Genomic DNA, 21730 nt, shown 5'->3' with positions numbered 1-21730 from the left:
ATATAAAACTATTCTTATACTTCCTACCAGAGGCCAGATATGGGCCAATGAATCTCACAGACACAGCTTTGCCAAAATCAGAGATTTGTAGCTTTAGAAAACAAATCTTCCTTATCTTGCCACTGCAGGGAAATCACAGGGCAAATGGCTCTTGATTATATTTACACATGTAATAGATGATCTGACAACTACTTTGGAATACTATCCTTGTAATTCAATTTCAAGAAGACTGATACCAAGTACAACAGGTTTGTTTTAAGGCATAATTAGCTGGTGTGAAGGTCAGAGCTCCCACATAGATAGTAATCTGTATCACTGAAATGCAAAACAGCTGGATGTCTGCTGCTCATTTATCCCATATGCACCTCGTGGGTCAAAAAACTGCCCAGAATATTTCTTCTAAATCTGATGAGTTGTTATTAACTGGTGTTGAAAAGCTTGAAAAAAATGAGACCATTGACATTGTTAACTCCTGCACAATATTACCTTCAGTCTAACCTATTAAAAATCTGTTTCTGTACAACTTTGACTTACACCGACACCTGACATGCAGCTGTGACAGTGGTTGTTGCACTGGATGTCAAACACAGGTGTGAGCCACTGACAGCTACAGGCAGAAAACATAGTGCCCACTCTCATTTCTAACTCCAGGGGATTGAAAGTAGAAACCCATGTGAGTTGCAGCTGCACTCCTGTCACAGGGTTTGAGTCCATGCAGAATTTACCTGGCATTGCTGTGTTCCAGTGTGTGAAATGAGGAGTTTCACCATTGGTCCACCTGAAACTCCCTCTTTCTTCTGTGTCAGAGAGACCAATCCAGAAATACTTTTCAGACTTCAGCCCCACCAGACTAACCAGAAAGGTTTGCTCATTTCTGCAGCGGAAAACAGGGTTAATTCACAGCCTGTTACCTTGCAATATTGATCTAAATGATACAGAGTTAGGCTAATGTGACCCCAAAGCAACAGCTCCTCAGTGAAGTTCAGGCAAAACCTCAGTAGGCTTTAAACTGCAGTCGAAAGAATTTCATAAGGGACAACTTTCTCTTTTCAGCTAAAGGCATCTGAAAGGTCACAAATCACTGCTTATATGGGCTTCTAGTTGTATTCTACTATTTTCATTGTCTTGCCGAATCTTTGAGGTGCCTCAAACAGACCACCAAGACAGGACCAAGCCATCACCTCTGACAGCAGTCATGTTCCTCAGAGGCCATAAAGCCTGCAAAGCCTGGCTGAGATGTGGGTAGGTTAGAGATTATACATTCTGGCTGCAGGAGGAGGCAGGTCCTGGGGAAGATTTCCCACATTTGTTCAGAATTTGGCTTAAAATGTAGTTTAGGAAAATATTTTTTAAAGCTTTCCTTTCATGATACCAGAACACCAGTCAACAAGTAGATGAAAAAAACCAGAAAACAGAAAAAAACATAACCAAAAAAACCATTCCCAAAACAACCAACCCCCCCCAAAAAAAAAAACCCAGAAGTTTCTTTAATTATTAATTGAAAGATAACAGAAAACTCTTTAACTCAAGAACCCCCTCGAATATGAAAACTGCTATAATAAAGTAGAAAGCCCTAAAACATTGGGGTGTTTGGTTAGGGTTTTTTTCCTGCATGGATAATCTTTATGTGGCTTATTGCTATAAATTTTTTTGAGAAGTGCTGATAAAACTCTTTAAAGGATTAAAAAAATGGACACATTTTTGCAAGTTTCTCCATTAAAAGCACTGATTTTTTTTTTAAATTATTTTCCCACCTGCTTTCCACCGTAGCTAGATAAGCGTTGCTCTGTTCACATGTCTTATTTGCTTCTGAGAACGTCAAAAGTGCAGAACCCACCAAGTAACAGTGAAAACCATATCTTTTCCAACCCTGTGACAAACATAAGGCTTTTAATGTGCAATGGAAAGAGACTTCAGTGTAGAAGTTGTTCTACTCTTCTGTGTATAAATATTCATTGCAGCTGAGCTTAAAACTAAGATGAGACTGGGCCAATCTGTTAATAAATAAAAGCTATTTTTGGTGCTGTTCACTCCTACAGGAGGCTTTTTTTTTGTTTAAGGGATGACATTAACATCTTAGTTTTCATTTCTTTTACGTGTACAAGAATTTTCAAAGAAAATTGTGACTGTGATATTTGCTATTGCTTTGCAGTGTTCTGTAAGGATAGGATTACACAAACTGAGTCTGTGAGGAGCCCATGATTCATTCAGGGTGACCTGCAGCTCCAGCTTTCCAGAGCTGCAGGATAAGATATAATGAAATACAAAATTATTGCAATATGGAAATGAATTCACATACAAGCACAGCCTCCCAAAGCTGCCCCTGCCATCCCCAAGTGCAAAGGGTGAGATTTTCTGAGCCACGAGGAATCCAGATAGTGCTTGTTTGTAGGGAGGGTGGAAAGGAGGAATATCAGTAAAACACTCCTATTTCTTCCTGCTCTTAGAGAGAACTGTGCTGACCAAAACACACAATAGTTTTCTGAATTACAGGGTGGCTTATCTGGAAATGGAGGGAAAGGCAATATTCATGTACATGTAAATGAATCCGACTTTCTTGAGAATTTTCAGAATAAAAATGAAAAATGCACATACATTAGTAAGTTGCTAGGAGGAAAAAATTAGATTTCCTCAAGAGTAGATTTTCTAGAAGATACACAGTATCCAAAAGAAACAAGAACCCGTAAATTAACTTCTACACATTTTTCCAAACATTATTATTTATGAGACAGCATTTACTTTCTGGCAGCCTGGGTCCTCAATTGTCTCTTTTTCAAAGGATTGTAATGAAGGCTTCTTTTTACAGATGTAACCAAGTTGCTTATCACAAACATTAGTTGCCCAGTATCCATCCTAGAATAGTAGGGAGAAGAAACAAATGTAAAAGCAGGGCATTCATAAACATAACTGGTGTTTTTCCTCTTTCTTCGCAAGGCTGATTGGAGAGTTATTAAAAAAAACCCACATCTGTCAGTATTGATTTAAAATCCTTTTAATGCTGTTTTCAGGTGAAAGAAGGAAATAAATAACATTGTTAAATCTCAGCATTTCTTCCTATCATAACTATTTAATGAGAGGGTTTGTAAAGATACATCTCATCTGAGGCTAAGGGATCTGCTTTTAAAGTAGGATTATTTCACTACACTTCTAGAAAAAAGATCAGTTAAACTGAAATTACACACATCTGATAGGGTTGCAGTAAATCTGTTTTATCCATCAAAGACTCTGAATATGACTGATGACTTTTAAAAGAATAGATTATGTAAAAAATAAAATTGAAATAGGAGCTTTTTCTCTCTATGAAATCTGGTTTAGGATCAAATCTATTGATGCCTAATCCTGGCAAGCATTAGCATTATTTTGTGATATAATGGTTCTTTCAATAATAGCATGTCTTTCATAGTAGCATTTTCAAATTGTTTATTTCAAAATTCATTACGCTTCTTTGTGTGCGTGTGCATGCGCATGCGTGTAGATGTATCAAGCAACCATGTTTTGCAAGAAAATAAAGTTTCTGAGTCAAGCAGTCAGAAACACCGTACAATATTACATTAGTTGACAGGGAGGTGACAGCTGAAGAAACATGCCCTAGTGCCAGGTCTCCCTGCCTCCATACCATGCTTCAGTGATGTGACATTGAGGGACATAATGGTCTATTGGATTGGAACATGAAGCATGCAAATAGCATATAAGGTACTCACATAAGGTATTAACTAGTTCATCCCCATTCCTCTCCCAGAGCTTTAAACTTTTTCTTTGCTGCAACCAAGGGAAAGAATATAACATAAAATTTCTGGATCAAACTTTTCACCAGATAAGGAATTTCAGGAGACAGCACTATGAAAATGCTGCCTCTCTCTTTCTGATCTCTCCTGACCTCTGAACTTCTCTTCTGGTTAATGCCAAATTTTGGAGGAAAACTAAGATAAAGAATTATACATACGTAAGCATATCATGTAAGTGATTTCAGGCTGATATAATTATTAACTTACATTACTAAAAAATGACTGCATGCATATACCTGCCCCTTCATAACAATGCAGTCCTCCAGACCATTCCTGTAGGTGGGATGCCTGCGTTGCCATTTGGTGAACGTCACAGGAGTCCCGTCACTCCACTCGAAATAGAAGTGAGTCTTCAGGTCGTTCAGACCCAGCCATAGCTCTTCCATTGGCTCTGAAGCATGACAAGAAACAGGTTTGCTTACTGTCCACTGTGCAGTGAATGTTTTCGTATGCTGAACAACCAGGGACTGATAAATTTGGGATGTGGTACACAAGAGGTAGTCTTTGTGCTTTAATAAAAACGCTGTTTCCCTCTGAGGTCTGTATAAGATGTCTTGTGAAACGGCATCAGATGCCATTCAGAAAAGCTGAGTTTAATAAACGTAAGGTTTTTTACAGCTGGCAGAAGATTTTTGCAAACTTTCTGTGATTCAGAACAAAATGGTCTTGAGCATAGAGACAGTGAGTGGCTGTAAGTGTCCCACCTCTCATGAGATCATACTAAGTCCAAGCCATGAAGACACCTGTCAGTACATCCCCTTATTAGGGAAGCATTGGAGGATTTGTACTGGCCCATCAGGTGTGTTCACCAAGGCCAGCATCTGCAGCAAGTGTCAGGACTGGTCACTGCAGACCCAAGGAATATCGGAAGTGAAAAGATATTGTTTTCTTAGAAGGATATATAGCAAGAGGTTAGCCTCAGAAAGAGGTTTTAGTCTCAGCAATAAGTTTATCTTCTAGGTTTGGAGCTCAGTTCTGAAGCCATTGAACATAGAATGTAGGTGCCAAAAATGCAATCTTTAGAGATCTTCATGTGTCCCTGGGAGGAATACCTTTTTTTTTTGTTTTCTTCTTCTCCTTTATAATGTTTTACAATGTAGACTATTTCTGGATAAACATAAATATACTTCTATGTTTATGCAACAGCAACAACATAAATGAACACAATCAGATTCAGCCTTCCACTTATGATATTTCAGAGGAAGCATTAATATTTAATGTGAAGTTCCACTTTTATGTTAGAAATGGGGCAATCCCAGTACAGGTCTACATATATACTCACTGTAACCAAGCTGTGACACTAGAAAGCTGTATTCAGCAATGTTGTGGACACTTGCCAAATCTCCATCTTGCTTCTTACATGAAGTCAGAGCATCTTTCCATGTTTTGGGGTGCCGGTGAATGCTGTAGCAGTGACCTGCGTATGGCCACCAACCATCTGTGCATTTAACAGGCCTCAATTCCCCTAAAATGCAAGAACAATTTTTCAGAACAAGAGAAAAATAGAAAACACTAGAAAGAGGTCTCTCAAGTACTCTTTACAAAATCTGGACTAAATGAATAAATATAAAGCTGTAGTTGGCAATGCAAAATATATTCAAATGGAAACCAAATATCATTGAGGCACAGTATGCTAAATATGCAAATAGAATGATGTCTCCTTAAACAGAGAACCATCAAAAAATGCTCACATTATGTGGGCAATGCAATTTGAAATAATGCTCTGGGAAGAAAGAGAGACCAAGGCAGACATCAGCATCTCCCCTCTCAGTCCCTCGGAGACATTTGGTCAGTGTGTCGTGGTTTCCGTGCTGCCTGTGGTGTCTGACACTGGGCTGTGCCTGCTGCTCAATGGTTTCTTGCAAACACACATATTTGTCAGATATGGAAGAGCATGAAGTAATTCTTTGGTAACTGCAGGTCACTAAACCTTACAAATAAGCAGAGATCTGGTACTTTGCGTATTAACTTAGTGGCTTTTTTATTACTTAGATTCCTAAAAACTTACCTTAAGCTTACTTTAAAAACAGAACCCTGCATTTCTTTTTAAGGTTAATACTGCAATGAAGATTTTCTGAAATTATTTCTCTACTTTGTTTGATATAACTTGTTCTTTAAAAGTAGCTTTAATAACATTCCCAGACAACAGTTTCCAGTGGATTCCTCCTGCACGGGACATGTTCATTACCATGCTGTTGTGTTGGGGTGGCCCATGAATGCAACAAGGTCTATGTCAATGTTGTTGCTGCTCCTACTCTGCTTATATGAACCTAATGCATTGCATACTGTTGACATTAAATGAGAAATATTTTTCTTATGAACATATGAGTAACTGCAATTACTTAATTGGAGCAAATGAGAATAACACTTACACTGTATTTATGCAAATTTGCCTTTTGGTATTGGTTACCATGACAGGGCAGCTTCCAGCTCTCTTGCAAGAATGAATGATGGAATGATGGAACAAAACAATAAAGTTCTCCTATGAATGTTTAACACAAAAAGGAAGGACAAAGGCACTATATAAAAGTCTGTGTGTCAGGTATAGTTGTATTTTCTAAAGGTTTCTAATGTCTTGGTTGAAAAATAATGTTGCATACCTTTTACCATTAGCTGATCTTTACAAGTTGCTCTTTCTAGGAGTTGGAGAAAAACCTTTCTTTTTGTTTTACCAACCTACCTTTGGATGTAATGTCAGGCTTTGAACTGAAGATACCCTTTTCACAAATGTAGCCTAGTCTCTGGTTGCAGGCTTGATTTTCCCATTTAGCATTCTTTCTGGGGTTCAGCACTCCACAGATTTTCCCAGGGAGTAGGAAAGGACTTCCTTTGAGTAAGAGAGAAAATAGAATCTCACAGCAAAAAAAAAAAGTAAAAAAATTAACAGAAACATAATATTACCAGCAGAAACATCAGCTTTTCCTGAAACCTTGAATTATTATTATGACGAAGCCCTTCCCTACAGGGTAACTACCTCATAGTTTATAGGATACTATTTTTAGTCTATGCATTGAGAGTGAAATAATGACCCTCCACTGACTTTTTTTCAGGATAGCACTGGGAAATTTCTAATTCTTTTCCTGACATTCTAGTGCTCACAGGAAGAAGAGCTGAAACTAGATCTTTAGCCTATGTCAAAAACTTCCAAACTTTAGAAATATTGAGTTTTAAGTTTTATTGTCTTTTCAGTATATCTCAAGAATTTCACAGTTCTAAGTTCCTAGGTAATAGCTTTTCTCACTTCTGTTGCAGTGTGTACAAACCTCTGTAATCAATAAAGCCAATTTCCTGATACAGAATATTTGAAAACTTACAGGAGAGTTTAATTATTCCTTTACTATATCGTAACTTTTCCAAACTAAGAGATGGCTTGGAATACTCATGGCACAAAGGAAACACAGAACCAAAAAAGCCAACAAGCACAGAGAACTCCCTAGCTATGAGGAGCACCATAAACCAATTCTGTCTCTCTTCCTCAACATGGCCCAGTGCAATTTTGCATGCACTGTTGAGGAATTATGAGCTGGCTCCATAAGCCTCTCAATAATATCAAGAATCTCTCCGGACAACATAGTGCCCTTATTTTCTAAATATTTTGCTACCTTTGGAAGATTTGATTTACATACATACTCTTGGGCAACATGTTATGGAAAATTCTGACCTTTGATGTGTAGGGTTGTATATCACTTTAAAGGATACTCTGCTTTCAAAACAAGCTGTCTGTTTAGGTTAGGAAATAGAATAATATGCTATAGCTGATGTCCACTGTGAACTCTGAATTTGAAAGTGCAATTCTTAAAATAGCTGTTCTAAATCAGAATGGGCTTTCCTGAAATAAAGGTAGCTAAGGTAGTTTTTATTTTTTAGTGTCTTATCAGAATCCATTCAAAGATTACAAAATAGGCACAGTTCTTACCTGGAGCCCAGTTTAAATATCTAAAAGGGCTGCCCCCGGCCCATTGCCATCCACTGTCAAAATCCAAAATGTTCAGTCCAATCCAGAATGCAAACCCAAATTCTTTAGTTAGCTCTAAATTAGAAAAAGAAATTATCCCTCGGTTTTATCTCCCTATTCTCATTCTTAGTAAGATCATCTGAAAGAAGTTAAATCAGAAGTAAGAAATTCATATTTCTTAGTTGAAACCAGCCCCAAACCAGTACTTTCTGCATTACTCAGATGCACAGATTCCAAAAAGTAAAATATGTAAATGAATCTGTATTGATTTAGTGAAGGTCTCAGTAGTTAAAAGGGCAAATTAACATCTTATTTCACTACTTAAATAATTATTTCTTTCACTTGGTTTCATTACAACATAAGAGATGCTGAAAATACCTGATTTTCATCAGGGAATTGTACTAAATTGTACTATATTCATGGAATAAGAGACAACGACAGTGTGTCAATCCGTTGCTTCCAGACTTTTTTCTATGTGAGTGGTTTCAAAGCCTCCTTTACACTGCTTATAACCAAATGGATATTGTGATACCTGTATTTGAAATCCACTGAAATTATTTGGAATTTAAGGATGAAAATGTACCCATACTAAGACCAATCTAACTATCATCATATGATCTTCTGAAAAGATTAATAATCCTTGCAACACAGAAGAAAAAGGTAATTTGAGGACCAGACCATAGCCCTGCTGAGCAATGAGTGCCCTTGCACAGAGGTGAGCAGAAGAAACCCTCCCCTGGGACAGACTGCAGAAGGTGCAGGAGCTCCCATCTGGAGCACAAAGCTGGGATGGGGCCTCTTCCCCCCCACAGAGGTTTGTGACCAACCTTTCATAAAAAACCCATCACCCGGTGGAAGGGCAGTTCAGACTATCCCTCTTTTGGAGGCTGCTGAAGCACCTCTGACACCCTGTCTTTGCTGAGACAGATGATCAAGTAGTCAACTTTATCACAGCATTTTAAGGTCTTGTTCTCTGTCTTTTTACCTCTTATATATGCTTGCTCCTGAATCTCTGTGATGCTTAGTAGTTCTGCATTTTGCTGCTGGCAGCTTTTCCTTGCCTGGTGCCATGTTAGAGCTGATTCTGAATTTATCTGATAACGAATGCCAGTTGAAACATCTTCCATCCAAAATCTTTCTGTGTCATCTGGAAGAAGAAGTGACATAGAGCACTATTCTAGTAGAATCACATTGCACCAACTGAAAGAAAATGAAGTGTGTAACAATGCAAAATATCTAAGGATGCACACTGTTAACTGTAAGCATCAGAAAAAAATGAAATGAGTCTAGGCATCAATTTTTAAAAATATGTAATTCTTTTGAAATTTAAAACATTATTTTAAATTTCTAGGTTTTCATACAGGAGTGAATTGTTTTTCAAGATTTGTTTTTGAATTTTTTCATACTTAAAATGCAAAACTAGGTAAACCAGGCGTATCTGTTGATTGGGAAAATGAGATTCCAGGGTGAAGTCACAGGAGGAAAGTAAGTGTGTAGATGAACCATAGGCTACTCTGACATGGTATGCAGGACTTACTTATTAGTGGGCAAAATCCATAAAGTTTATCAGCATCAAAATCTGCAGTTGTTGCACACCATAGCCAACCATCTGTCCTACCAGCATCTGTGCACTCATTGTACTGTTTGCCTTTGTATTTGAAAGGGAATACACAGGGCTTTCCATTGGCATTTCCTTTTAATGTAAACATATCTAGTGGGAAGAAAAGGTTAAGAAAATAATAATAGAGCTATGAAAATAATAATAAAATCATAAATCTGACTTCCTGGTAATGGATCTATCTATCAGTATATCTGTCTATCTAAACTGAGAGGTCACACAACCTTTTTTTAATAAATTTTTAATATAATTTCCTCCCTGATGTAGCTAGAGATTATAAATAAAATCTTTTAGTAAAATCAGGTGTTTAAGTACTGTGTTTAGAGCTTGATATATACACACTGTAGGCAAGTCAAATTCTGTGGTAAGTTGCGGATACGTTGCTGTTCCTGAAGACAGAAAAACTTCAAGCAGAACTGAGACAACGAGTGAACTGCATTATTGTTTTCTGCATGACTCAGTCTATTACCACATCTATCCATTAACTGTTTAAAGAAAAAGGATAGCTGATCAGAGAGAATACAGATCAGGTAGTCATGGCATATTTACACAGTAAAAATTTTAGGTTTCAGTTGTAACATTTCTGCACTTGAGAGGTCTTGCATATTCACCCTGAACTCAGATTCTTTAAGGTTAACAGTGCTTTATATTTTTAAACTATCACAGTGTTATGGGATTGTTCTTTTATCCTGAAATTTCTGATATACACTCTCTGTCTCAAATTCACAAAAACTCATTCCTTCACTCAATTCTACATACATTAGTGCTTTACCATGTCTCTCTATAGCTATACCCAAAGAGTGTTATACATCTTCAGACTAGAGCTATTCTTCTAATTTGGTCAGAATAGAGGGGAGGAGCCAGATCTTCCTTCTCATACCTCATGTCATGGGGCAGAAAGAGAAACTTGCACAGCTATCATGAAAACATGTCTCTAAAACCCCTTGATTGTTTGCTGCACCATGGGTGTGATGAGAGGGTAAAAGAAAAAGCTCCCTGCTTCCTCATCTCTCCTTGCCATCCCACATAGTGCCATCTGATTGAATATTTCTACAGAAAAAAATTCCAGTTTAAAAATCCTGCTTTTATTACCTCCATTTTCTCCAACATCCCTACTCCTCCCCTCTTATTCTGTGAATCAAGAACTGCCAGGATAATACCCAATATACTATTTAGATCATGTATCATATCTTATAGCAAGTACAAAATGAAAAATCTATGCATTAAAACTGTCAAGCTTCCCAAGAAAAATCATTTTCATATCTAGTTTAGCACAAAAACAACAGGAAACTTACCTGATGACTGTAATGAACCATGCATGAGGGAAAGAAAAACAAGAAACCTGGAGAAACTCATTGCAAAGATAGCTTGCTTCTCATTCATCTAAAAGTTGGACTATAAAATTGTCAATAAATAAAAATCCTTCTCAATGAGGATAGAAATGGGTCCTTCTCTGTGCCAAAGGGTTGATGGATAAAGCTCTGTACTCTAAATAAGGAAATGTCCTGTCACATGATATTTTGAAATAACTCTAGGACACATTGTAAACACTTCTTTTTGAAGAGAGAGTCCCTTCCAAAACTAAAGTCTCCGTCCTTGTAACTGGAGGTGGTGACATTTGTCTTCTTCCATGACATTGCTAGTATTATATACGGGTAGGTTTTTGAGGTGCAACACAGGACAGACCTGGAAAAGCAACTTGAGAATTGGTGACAAGAAACCTGCAGTGAAATATCATTGATTAAAAACCTCAGTCTCTGATTTAACCCTTACATCTCAGAAACATAGGGATATAAAACCCTGGTAATTCAGTATGTTGCTATAATGTCACAGCTCTACATACCTAGAATAAAGAGCAAATTTTACAGGATCTGCAGTATTTAGTGCTTTATGAGTTCTTGCTCACTTTGAGGCTAAATTTGCTATTTTTTCACTGTCACACTGATTGCTTTGATCCCAGTTTGGGGCTGGGCTGTTCATAACCTCTTGTCAAAGACCTGAAAGAAATGATCTTCAAGCTGTAGGATAATGGTAAGCCTCCCTGTAACAGAAGGGAAACTTTTACCTGGAACACTTTAATACTTTTATCAAGCCAAAGGATGTGTTTATCTATCTGAGAAATTCCTAATGAGGCTGTTCAAAGACAAAGACAAACACAAGCTATGTTGGGAAAACTCCTTTTAATCTGTGAGCAAAGTGCTTATCTGAAGACTCATATTGGCATGGCAATTCTTGTACAACTATGTTGCAAAGCCACACTGGCAAATGTTCACATCCAGATAAGTCCTGCTGTTCCTTCTGTTTATTTATATAAGTGAAATTAAAAGAAGTTGTGATAACGAAATAAAATCGAGAAGTGAAATAGCCAGTAGGGAGATATATATATAGAAGCTGAAGAGTAGATGTCATAGGAGCAGCAACTATCTTTGGCTTTATTTTTAAGGTGTTGGGGAAAATTGTTGCAAGAACTGGATAAACTTGTCGACTTGGCTGTAGAAAGTAGTGAGAGAGAAAAACATCTTCTGGAAAAAAAGTCTAGATTACAGGAAAAGTAGGAATTGAATAAATTGTTTAATAATAACTATTCTATTTGCAGGTGACAGCCAGGGAGGTCTTAGCTTGAGGAAGGCTTGCAAGAGTAGCCATATTTCAGATACATTTGAAATAACAAAATGAAATAGCTCTGACAAAGGGGATCCCAAGGAAAATACCTGAAGAGCATAATTCCTGCCTAGTTTTGTTCTCTGCCTCACAAAGTGCCAACCTCAATATGGTCCTGGTTTTTTTCCCCCTTCTCCTTTAAATGGGTGCTTGTGAGGATTCCCCCCAGGGCTACAGTGATGGGGGAGTTTAGTGCAGACACTGGGGTAGGCTAAAAGAGGAATCCAGAGCTGCTCCTTTCACATGACCAACCAGCTTGATGCTGATTACAAACCTTTTGGGATCAGTGTCCTGTGTGCTGCATAACACTTGTGCAGTAACCTGTTCTCACCAATGTGCTACATTCTTGTCTGCATTTACACCAAGAAAACAGGATTTCAGTGCCTAAAAAAGCATCTTCATTACTTTTTCTTTCTTTCCTTTTTTTTTTTTGTTTGTTTGTTTTTTAACTTTTCAGCTTGCTCAGTAGACCCTGTGCTGCCTGGGGAAGGCAAGATGTTTCTTGGGGCTATGTGTTAATTACTCTTTCCCATAAAGTGTTTAGTGTCTGAATTGTATTTGCAGCTCACTTAAAAGCTACTTTGTACTGCTTTCCATTGTTTTTCTGACATCTTAAACTTAGTCGCCTTGCAGATTCCTAGTACAGAATCATCTGTTCAATTCCTTAGTTTTCAGTTCCCTTTTCTCACATTTAAAAATGGCCACGATGCTTATTCAAGCTGAATTCAAAGTGGTGGGGAGAGAAGCCCTCCTTGTTACTGACAAAAGAGTTACTGTGCTGACAGGAGCACCTCCCTTCCCCTTTCCCCTCACTTGATTCACAGGGAATGCTGAAGCTGAAAATTATACTAATAAAAATTTTATTTATTTATTTGAAAGAATTAACAAAAAGAAGCAAGAACAAGGGTGACAGTATTTTAATTCATAAAAACAATCATATTATCGGATTGAAAAAAAGGTTAAAACCTACACCTGAGCTTAATATCCTTTGCTAACATGTACTGTATTTTCCTCTGTATTTTCAGAAAATGAAAATGACAAGGTTTTCTATCCCAAAGATATTTGAGATAAGTATATGAAGCACTGTTTTGTAAGTGTAATAGGATGCAGCCATAAGGAACAATAAAAGGGCTGGTCTGATGCAGTGAATTTTGTGGGGCAAAATGAATTCAATTTTTGAGTTCTTGCCAGTGTCCACAAAATCATGGGAATAGAGTTCTAAATAGCATTCACACTGGACATTCAATCTCTCTAGTTGACTTTTATAGTCCTTTTTCATGTATTTGTTTTTTACAAGTTTTTTTGCATTAGTGTCTTTAAGAAGGCACTTGAGAACTTGACTGTTAAAAAATTACAACATCAATACATAATTCTGATTTTGTAAAATATGCATGATACAAAAGAATCAACTAGTGCAAAAAGAGAAAAGGGATTTAGTTTAAGATTACATTTAAAGGTCTCACTAGAGACTTTTAACAGATATATCCTTAAGTTTCAGCAAGTAACTTGTTTCTCTGAATTGGTACATGCCACAGGACCCATTCTCACCAATTCTTCAGTCACTGACACATCATTTTAATAGTGTCTCATTGCCAAGATCTGTTGATAGTTGGTTTTGTCTTTTTCTTTTGTAGAAATAGGCTGACATGCCAGATCCAAGGAGAGTTAAAATAGCCAAGAAAATGAGCAACCAAACAGAGACATGAACAGGTGGGCGAGCCTCTTCATTCTTTTCCTTGCCTGAAATGAATCCATATAACTGTGAGAGACCATAGTAATTTTTGTTCCACATACAACATGAAAAACATGAAGATCGGCTCTCCTGTCTGAACTTGAAGGCTGTAAATCCGAGCCCTGAATTGTCACTGATCAGTAGCCAGGTCTCTGTTCCTAAAGCTAACGTGGTTTTAGTAGATCTGGATTACAGTGACATACAATGCATGCAGTAGATACCTGTAAGAATTTAATGAAAATGTATGCTTTTGATGGATATGGGATCCTAATTATTTGGAAATTAGTTTTACAATATATTTATGTTACATTATTTACAATAATACCTGTGGAAGAAATTTGCAGGTACATCTACATAGTTTCTAACAGGTTAGTTAAAGCACTCTGTAGCTGTTCTCAGTCACAAGCTGGGTCACTGCTGAGGTTGTCAGCTCAGGGTCAGCCCTGCAGCAGTACAGTTGACCAAGAACGTTTGAGAGCTCTTGTGAACATAAAAGGCGTCATGGAATTATCCTGCACGACTGCTAATCATGCATCCCTGTCAGCAGGACTTGTTCTCCAAAAGACTGTGATTTGGGAAAACTCAGGCTCTTCTCCTATTTAGATTTTTGTTAATTTTCTTATGAAAGCTCTTACCTTTTTGCTGTATAGGACTCCCACTTGGCTCAACTTCCATGAATATCAGAGAGAAATTATATGAAACTTTATTAGAATTCATAAGTTTTGCTAAAATAGTACAGGAACAAAACCCCCTGAAGTACACCATTGCATTAATAACATATATGGCTTCTATAAAAGGCAACATAAATGAGGCAAAAAATGCATTGCTAAGGTTTTTACCTTCCTACTTAACATTACCAAACTATTAATATTCATTCTTTTAAAATTTTATATTGTTTTTATATCTACCAACATTCATATACTGACTCTTTTCTATGTTCATTCAAAAATACCTTTTAATATTTTTCCTGAAATCTTAATTTTAATGTACTAGGAACATGATGTACCACTCTGGAGATTAATTTTACATAGCATATTTTAGGAATATCTGCATGTCTACCAGGATTCTGCACCTTATGATTCAGTTGATGGATTTTAAAGCTGCCTTATTATTTTAGTACTATCTAGGATGGAATATGATGGAATATAATTTGGATGTTTTTAGTAAATCTTTACTAGGGATTAACAGATTGACTGCCATGGGCATGTGCTGATTTAAGCACAGAAATTAACAATGCATGGGATATGACAGTTTCTTGGTAACATTTCAGTTTGTTTTTCTAATTAAAAACTGAGTAAATGCTAACCCAAAATTTTCAGTTATTTTTCCATGAACTACTGTGTCTTGAGATGTCTTTAGTATTGAAATCAGGTCCTTTCAACTTTCCATCTGAATAAAGGAATCTTAAAACGGCCTTTACACAGGAAATGAGGTTTTGGCATAGGACAGAGATGTTCCTCACAATTTAATGGGGACAATACAAAATGCAAAAGTTGGAGAATTAAACCTGATCTCACAGCTACTACAAAAGAAAATAGAAAGGTTTAAAGATTTCAACCTACCATTTTTTAGGTAAGACAGATTGATTTTTAACACCTAACTGAAGAGAATGGAATGACAGTGCTTTCTTTCAGACAATTACTTCCTTTGTATCTCCACTTGGGAACATAACATAGTGTTTTACCTCCTGAATATTAGTCTGTCATATACAGTATTGCATGAAATTTTCCAGAAATGTTGGTAAGACAGCTTCGGTATTGACTTGAAGTTTTCATTTAGAAGGGAAGTATTCTTTATATTATTATTGCAATACAGATGACCTTTCAGTATCCCTGAGGCATTACTACTTATTTAACTTTACTTATAGGTTGTTGAGCCAAGGCCAACATGAAGCCAGTTTGTGACATTGGGTAATATCACTTTTGAGAATAACAAGCTGGGAGAGGAAGATTGATTATTCACATTGATTCCTCCCTGCAAGAGCATAACAACTGCTACAACACATAGCTCTTGCAACAGTCATACCCTTGCACAGGTGTTTGAGTGATGCCATATCAATGCCTTTGTTAGGTACTCTAGAGTTTCTGAACGTCTCATTCTCAACTTAGAGTGCATACAGGGTGTTACACTGTTCCCATATGACTGCAGACAATGACGTGAAGAGCTTGCAGTCTGCAAAAACAGGCAACTACAAATGGTTAGAGAATTTACTTCCAGACACGTGGTGGAGGGCTATAACAGTTACTAGTAAACAGATCTGCTCTGTCACTAAGGGCTGACTCACTGAAGACTTACCTTTGGGTTTTTTACAGATAAATCCTTTCTCAGAAGAGCAATCACTGTTGTCCCAATAACCAGATGGTGCAGTTATTTCAACGCATCGATGCTCCACATCAAATTCTTTCTCCTCCCAGTTAACAAAGTCCAGTGCAGCATTATCTAGCCACAACCACTGGTCTACAGAGAAACACAGGAAGTAAAAAAACCCAAAACCTTACAATTTATCTCATTAATATTTTAACTTCTCAGCTCAGCAATTGACTCAAAGATCTATAGCAGGACACTTTTCAGCAGAAGGCCATGTCATTTTTTGTAGTACAGTAATCCTCAATTTTCTCATATTAGCAAAGCACCTGTCCACTAAATATTGAAAGTTAGACATTACCATCCACATTTCGGTAAAGTCCTATCCAGAAGCCTCCTTCTTTATTTCCAAGTGGCTGAATTTCATGGATCAGAAAGTCGGATTCATCTATGTTTTCTACTGAAACCAAGGTAGCATCTGAAAGGCATTAGCAGGCAAATAACCATAACCTACATGAGTAACTACTGGACTGACCTTCGCTTTCAAGTCTGTACAAACAACAGCTTTCAACAGTATTATGCATGCTAGACTGTTGGTCTCTCCATTGCTCCTTTCAGAGCACAGTAACCTGGAGGTGCTCAGTGGCTGTAGCACCTCACAGCTGCCTCCAGGATGCCCAGAAGCCAAGAGCTGATGGGGAAGTCTACACCCAGGAAAGCTGCAGCCCCTGAGAGGACAGAAGGCCACACAAAGTCACTTGTGTCAGTTTATTTTCATTGTGCCAGTTTATTTTCATTGTGCCAGATTTACAATAACTTAGTAGATAAATAAAGTATTTCAAATGTATTTTTTTAAATCAATGTTTTTATATTTTTACATGAGTTTTGTGTGAACTTTTGTACAAATCTTATTATTTGATAAGGAAGGCTCTCACCTAACCGAGCACACTCAAGGGAGGCCAGTGCCCAGCTTCTCTCAGCTGATGCTTCAAAGTAGTAGCAGTGACCATGGAAAGGGATCCAAGCGTGGAGTTCATCTCCTTCAGAGCAGTCTCCAGGCAGCTGAGCAGGATCCGTAGGAGCCATCTCTAAAGAAGTCATATGGTATGAAATTAGTATTGCATTATGAGTCATCTATGATTCTATGATAAGCATGTAAATACAGTGGGATTTCTCTCACCCAGCTTTAGCTATCTGAACCTATACTCTTGACTCTTCCTATATTCCCCTAGTTCAGATAATGGGGAGAGCCAAGAAGTAAAAATGCGAAATATCTTATTTCTCCAATCACATTTCCTAGGACAAGGAATCAAATTGCATCCTGCAACATCTAACTAACTGCCTTGGCAATACGATGAGGAACACAAACCCTGAGGGATGATGTAGATCTCAAATTTGTGTTATCACAACATAGAAAGCTGTTATAGGCTAATGAATCATTAATGCCACAGTCTCATGTTTGGCTGCCTGGTCTCTGCATGTTGTCACTTTATACAAAAAAAAGCTATCAGTGGAGCATGCCTCTGCCAAATTAGACTGTTTCCGATCATGGGTGCAACTCCAATTCACTTTGATGGATCTATGGTTCTTGCATGGCATATGCAAACCAAATGTATGGCTAGAAAGTTTAATTCAGAAGTCACTTTCAAGTAGCAAAATCTATTATGCATCTCACATCAGCAACAGACTATATTATGTAGCCTTAAAACCTAGAGGGAAAATGACACAATTCTACAAAATCTAGAAGCAAACATGCCTCTGCATACATCTGCAAAGAGTTAAAATATCATTCACATTCCCAAGTCTCTTACACCTGTATCAGCACTGCACTAGTGAATGGAAGTGAAACTCTTGCCTGTATTTTGGCTCAGTGACACTTGTGTGTGAACTTCCCCAGTTCCTACAGGGAAACTGTGCACAGTCAGTGCACATTCCCAGCACTTACTTATATCACACACAGACTTGTGTGATTTATGGTCACGTCTCAGAAGGAGCAAAAAAAAAAACATTAAGCTATTAGAGAGCATCTAAAGGAGGGCCACAAGGATGGTGAAAGGTCTGGAGAGGAAACCTTATGAGGAGCAGCTGAGGTCACTTGGTTTGTTCAGCCTGGAGAAGAGGAGACTGAGGGGAGACCTCACTGGGGTCTTCACCATCCTCACGAGAGGAAGTAGAGGGGCAGGCACTGATGTCTTCACTCTTGTGACCAGTGACAGGACTTGAAGAAACATCATGAAGCTGACTCAGGGGACGTTTAGGTTAGACACCAGGAAAAGGTTTTTCACCCAGAGGGTGGTTGGGCACTGGAAAGGGCACAAAGCCTGACAGAGTTCAAGAAGGGTTTGGACAACACTCTCAGGCACATGGTGTGATTCTTGGGTTGTCCTGCGCAGATCTAGGATTTGGACTCAATGATCTTGATGGGTCCCTTTCAACTCAGCATATTCTACAATTCTATAATAAGATAGAACTTCATCTTATGGAAACAGTTATGACTACATGAAAGCAGTGCAGCCATATCCATCGTATCAGAGCTTTTCTTGTGCCTTAATTCATTCATCATCCAATAACAAACATTCATATTCTGCAGGGAGGTAGGTGCTACCCTGAAGCATACTCCTCTGCAGGGTTAGCTCGAGCTAGAGTGAAGTCTCTAGGATTAGGCAGACTAGTGGAATTAGGAGTGTGTTTCTAAAATTGTTACATGCCTTTGCTTACCATCTGATATCATGCAAACTGAAGAGTAGCTTTCATTGCAAGATGCTGTTTTCCAAGTACCATCAAGATCCAGGTAGACACAAGCATTTTTCTCCTTTGGTTCCCCTGCTGCCCATTTCGTGTATCTAATTTTCCAGTTATTGGTCCATTTGTAATAGCCACCAGTCTGAAAACAAAGAAGTTCTGGTAAGATATTTATTTTTTTTTACATAAAAGCTCTGACACATAGTTATAGTGTAAATAAAATCCTAGGTTTATTTGATTTTTTCAGAAAAAAATGCTGGTTTTTTAAATCAGAATGACTGTTCTAAGCAATGTCACTGGTCCCTCCGAGTTATACAAGAACTACATATGAACAGTGTTCAACACTGCATTGCTTTTGAGAGGGTTTTTCTGCAGTAACACAAACTTTTACAACATGGCAAGAAAGTCAGATGAGGCCAACTTAGGTCATTTAGTAAATCCCAAATCAAGAGAAGCAATTACAGAGAATTCATCCCCTCTGCCCTGCTTTATTTAAAATAAAACTGGGAGCTATTTGGTGAATAAAGATTACTTTACATTAAACACCCAGCTTAAATTTTAAAATATCTCTCTAATACTTACTCATAATAACTTTTATTAATATAATAATAGCTATAAGTTGTCCTCTGTATAGCAGGGGGTTTGACTTTCAGAACAGCTAACAGTCACTTTATGACGGCTGCACATTCTGGTTTGTGACTCAGTCTGCGCCTTGATTTCTTTTATTGTTTCTAGAACTTTCTACTTTCATGCTTTGCTTCTTGTGTAACCTTTTCTGTGATTCTTCAACCCATTTGGTGGGTGAAAGTCCTTGACTAACTCTAACAGCACCACTAGATTTTTATGCATTTGCACAGTGAAGCCATGCAGGATACAGTTGTTTCATCACTGTTATAGACTGGTCATCCAGAGGACTGTAAAGAGCAGGAGAGCTCACCAAGCACCCACATCTCCCATCTGTCTAGCACTTACCATATTGCTGTGAAGACCAATCCATACGGGTTTTCCATATTTCAACGTCTGGATCCACAGGAATGAATGGATGTAAGCATCTGAAATTCTGGCAAGTTCTGCAGATTTGTCTTGACAATTTTTTCTGGCCTCTTCCCATTGCATTTCAGATGAAATGATTGAATAGCTACTGTCACCATAATGGGCAAAGCCAGAGGCTGGGTTTGTTGTTGGTACTTCAGGCTCTGCGGGAACTACGGAAAAAAACCTGAATGCATGAATTTGCAATATATTGTTCTCTGTCATGGAAGCTAAAAAAAAATTTGGTTAAAAGGTCTAGTCAATAAGTCAGAATCTTTATTTAAGTTCATGAAAAAAACAAAACAAAACACCTAAATTAAAAAGCAAAACAAAACAAAAAAACCTAACAAAACAAAACAATCCAAACCAAACTTTTAAAACATGGATCAAATTGATTAATGTAATGAGCTGAGTGAAATCCTGGATGAAATGAAGTAGAGAGTATGCTTGCTAATGATTTGACTGGCCCAGACTGAGTCTCCTAAATTGGATATTTGAGCTTCTGTGCTTTAAGATATTTGACTAAATCTGGATACCTGAGTATACATCTATTTCAGATCACTGGTGGAGAGGACTTAGGGTAAGGCATTTAAGTCACTAACTGTTGTACTCTGCAATCTCAGTCTGAGACGCTGACGCCTGATGTTAATTGATCGCCACTCGTTACTGACTCCAAGTTGTTGGCCTGTCTGTAAGGAGCACCAGAATGTTACCTGCATGTTTGAGTCAGGCAATGTATATTTCCACCCTTGAGACTGTAAGTATATTCAGAAGAGCTGTAACTGGGATTAAGCAAATTAAAAATGCCTCCATAAAACTATACGTTTGCAGTGCAGGGAAGGAGTCCTCACAGGCAAGTTATCTGTGCTGAGAGTGAACAGGTTGCAGGAGTTAATTGAAATGAGGGGTCAGGGAATAATTTTTTCTGAAGTTGTAATAAATTTGAGGCAAGAATGTTTGGCAAAACTGTTCTGCTATCTGTGCTTTGCCTTCTCTACTCCCATTATATGATTGGACAGCTGGGATTTTTATAATTACATTTCTAGAGGAGGAAAGTCAACATTCATTACTCATTTGTTATAAGAAAAATAACAATATTCTTCTACAATAAAGGCACATTCAAGAAGCTGTACATTTTAATTGACATTATATGGCATTCAGTAGAAATGTTAAGAGAGGATTAAATGCTCTGCTCAGAGAGAGCCAGGACAATGGGAAGATCACTGTAAAAACACAGATTTACACATGCACTTAAACAGGATGCCTATAACCCTCATATTTCGAAGAGAAGAAATTCATTTTCATTTATTATCTAGTATTATTCATAATTAGGTACAACCCCCCTGTTAAGATAGTGATTCCTCTTCAACACTTTCTGTGGAACAAATTATAGTCTAGACAGTACTAGTCTATAGTACTGCCTTAAGATTGGTGGAGTTATGAAAGAATGAGACAAAGCTGGAAGAAATCACATTGGTTTATCTATTCAGCTTATCTAACTAAGATACTCTTCCTGGTTAGGAGACTGGGTTGAATAGAACTCACGTGAATTCATCTGGCATATATAGCCTCTCTCGTTGTCACAGCTATCATCTCTCCATTTCCCATCTGACTTCATGATGAACACACAATCTGTCTGAAGGAGAGGGAAAGATACACAGGCATTTAAAAGGGCAATGAGGAGGTGGTGAGCTGAAGCTCTTATACTGCTGCTGCAAGCCTAATAGCAGAGAGGAGAGAAGCTCATTGAACACCTATGTAATTAGTTCAAAATTCCTAGGTTTCTGCCAAACAGCTTGAACTGGTATTTATTAGTGACCCCTTAAATTTGAACCAGGCATTTACCAGTGCCAGTCAAGGTCTGAAAGAAGTCAATTAAAAACAACCTTACCAATTTCATT

General features: G+C 37.7%; 2 protein-coding genes across 2 annotated transcripts in view; both read right to left on the bottom strand.

Annotated features, from left to right (window-relative positions):
• LOC116782036 (macrophage mannose receptor 1-like) overlaps window positions 1-10821 on the bottom strand; it is a 30795-nt gene extending 19974 nt beyond the window's left edge. The window contains exons 1-10 of the mRNA XM_032678064.1: window positions 10654-10821; window positions 9278-9451; window positions 8726-8887; window positions 7702-7815; window positions 6466-6612; window positions 5068-5250; window positions 4022-4176; window positions 2740-2853; window positions 1755-1870; window positions 726-874 (exon numbers count right to left, since the gene is read on the bottom strand). Of these exons, the coding sequence (XP_032533955.1) occupies window positions 726-874; window positions 1755-1870; window positions 2740-2853; window positions 4022-4176; window positions 5068-5250; window positions 6466-6612; window positions 7702-7815; window positions 8726-8887; window positions 9278-9451; window positions 10654-10741 (1402 nt within the window). The 5' untranslated portion in view covers window positions 10742-10821. The remainder of the gene's footprint in view (window positions 1-725; window positions 875-1754; window positions 1871-2739; window positions 2854-4021; window positions 4177-5067; window positions 5251-6465; window positions 6613-7701; window positions 7816-8725; window positions 8888-9277; window positions 9452-10653) is intronic.
• Window positions 10822-12931: 2110 nt separating this feature from the next.
• The window catches only part of LOC116782046 (macrophage mannose receptor 1-like), a 33321-nt gene continuing 24522 nt past the window's right edge, over window positions 12932-21730 (bottom strand). The window contains exons 23-30 of the mRNA XM_032678078.1: window positions 21375-21465; window positions 19770-20002; window positions 18774-18939; window positions 16991-17143; window positions 16417-16533; window positions 16047-16208; window positions 14387-14419; window positions 12932-13759 (exon numbers count right to left, since the gene is read on the bottom strand). Of these exons, the coding sequence (XP_032533969.1) occupies window positions 13590-13759; window positions 14387-14419; window positions 16047-16208; window positions 16417-16533; window positions 16991-17143; window positions 18774-18939; window positions 19770-20002; window positions 21375-21465 (1125 nt within the window). The 3' untranslated portion in view covers window positions 12932-13589. The remainder of the gene's footprint in view (window positions 13760-14386; window positions 14420-16046; window positions 16209-16416; window positions 16534-16990; window positions 17144-18773; window positions 18940-19769; window positions 20003-21374; window positions 21466-21730) is intronic.

The sequence above is a fragment of the Chiroxiphia lanceolata genome, chromosome 1 (genome assembly GCF_009829145.1).
Source record: "Chiroxiphia lanceolata isolate bChiLan1 chromosome 1, bChiLan1.pri, whole genome shotgun sequence".
Classification (NCBI taxonomy): domain Eukaryota; kingdom Metazoa; phylum Chordata; class Aves; order Passeriformes; family Pipridae; genus Chiroxiphia; species Chiroxiphia lanceolata.
The sequence above is the reverse complement of the archived record's forward strand: the minus strand, read 5'-3'. Positions and strand labels throughout refer to the sequence as shown.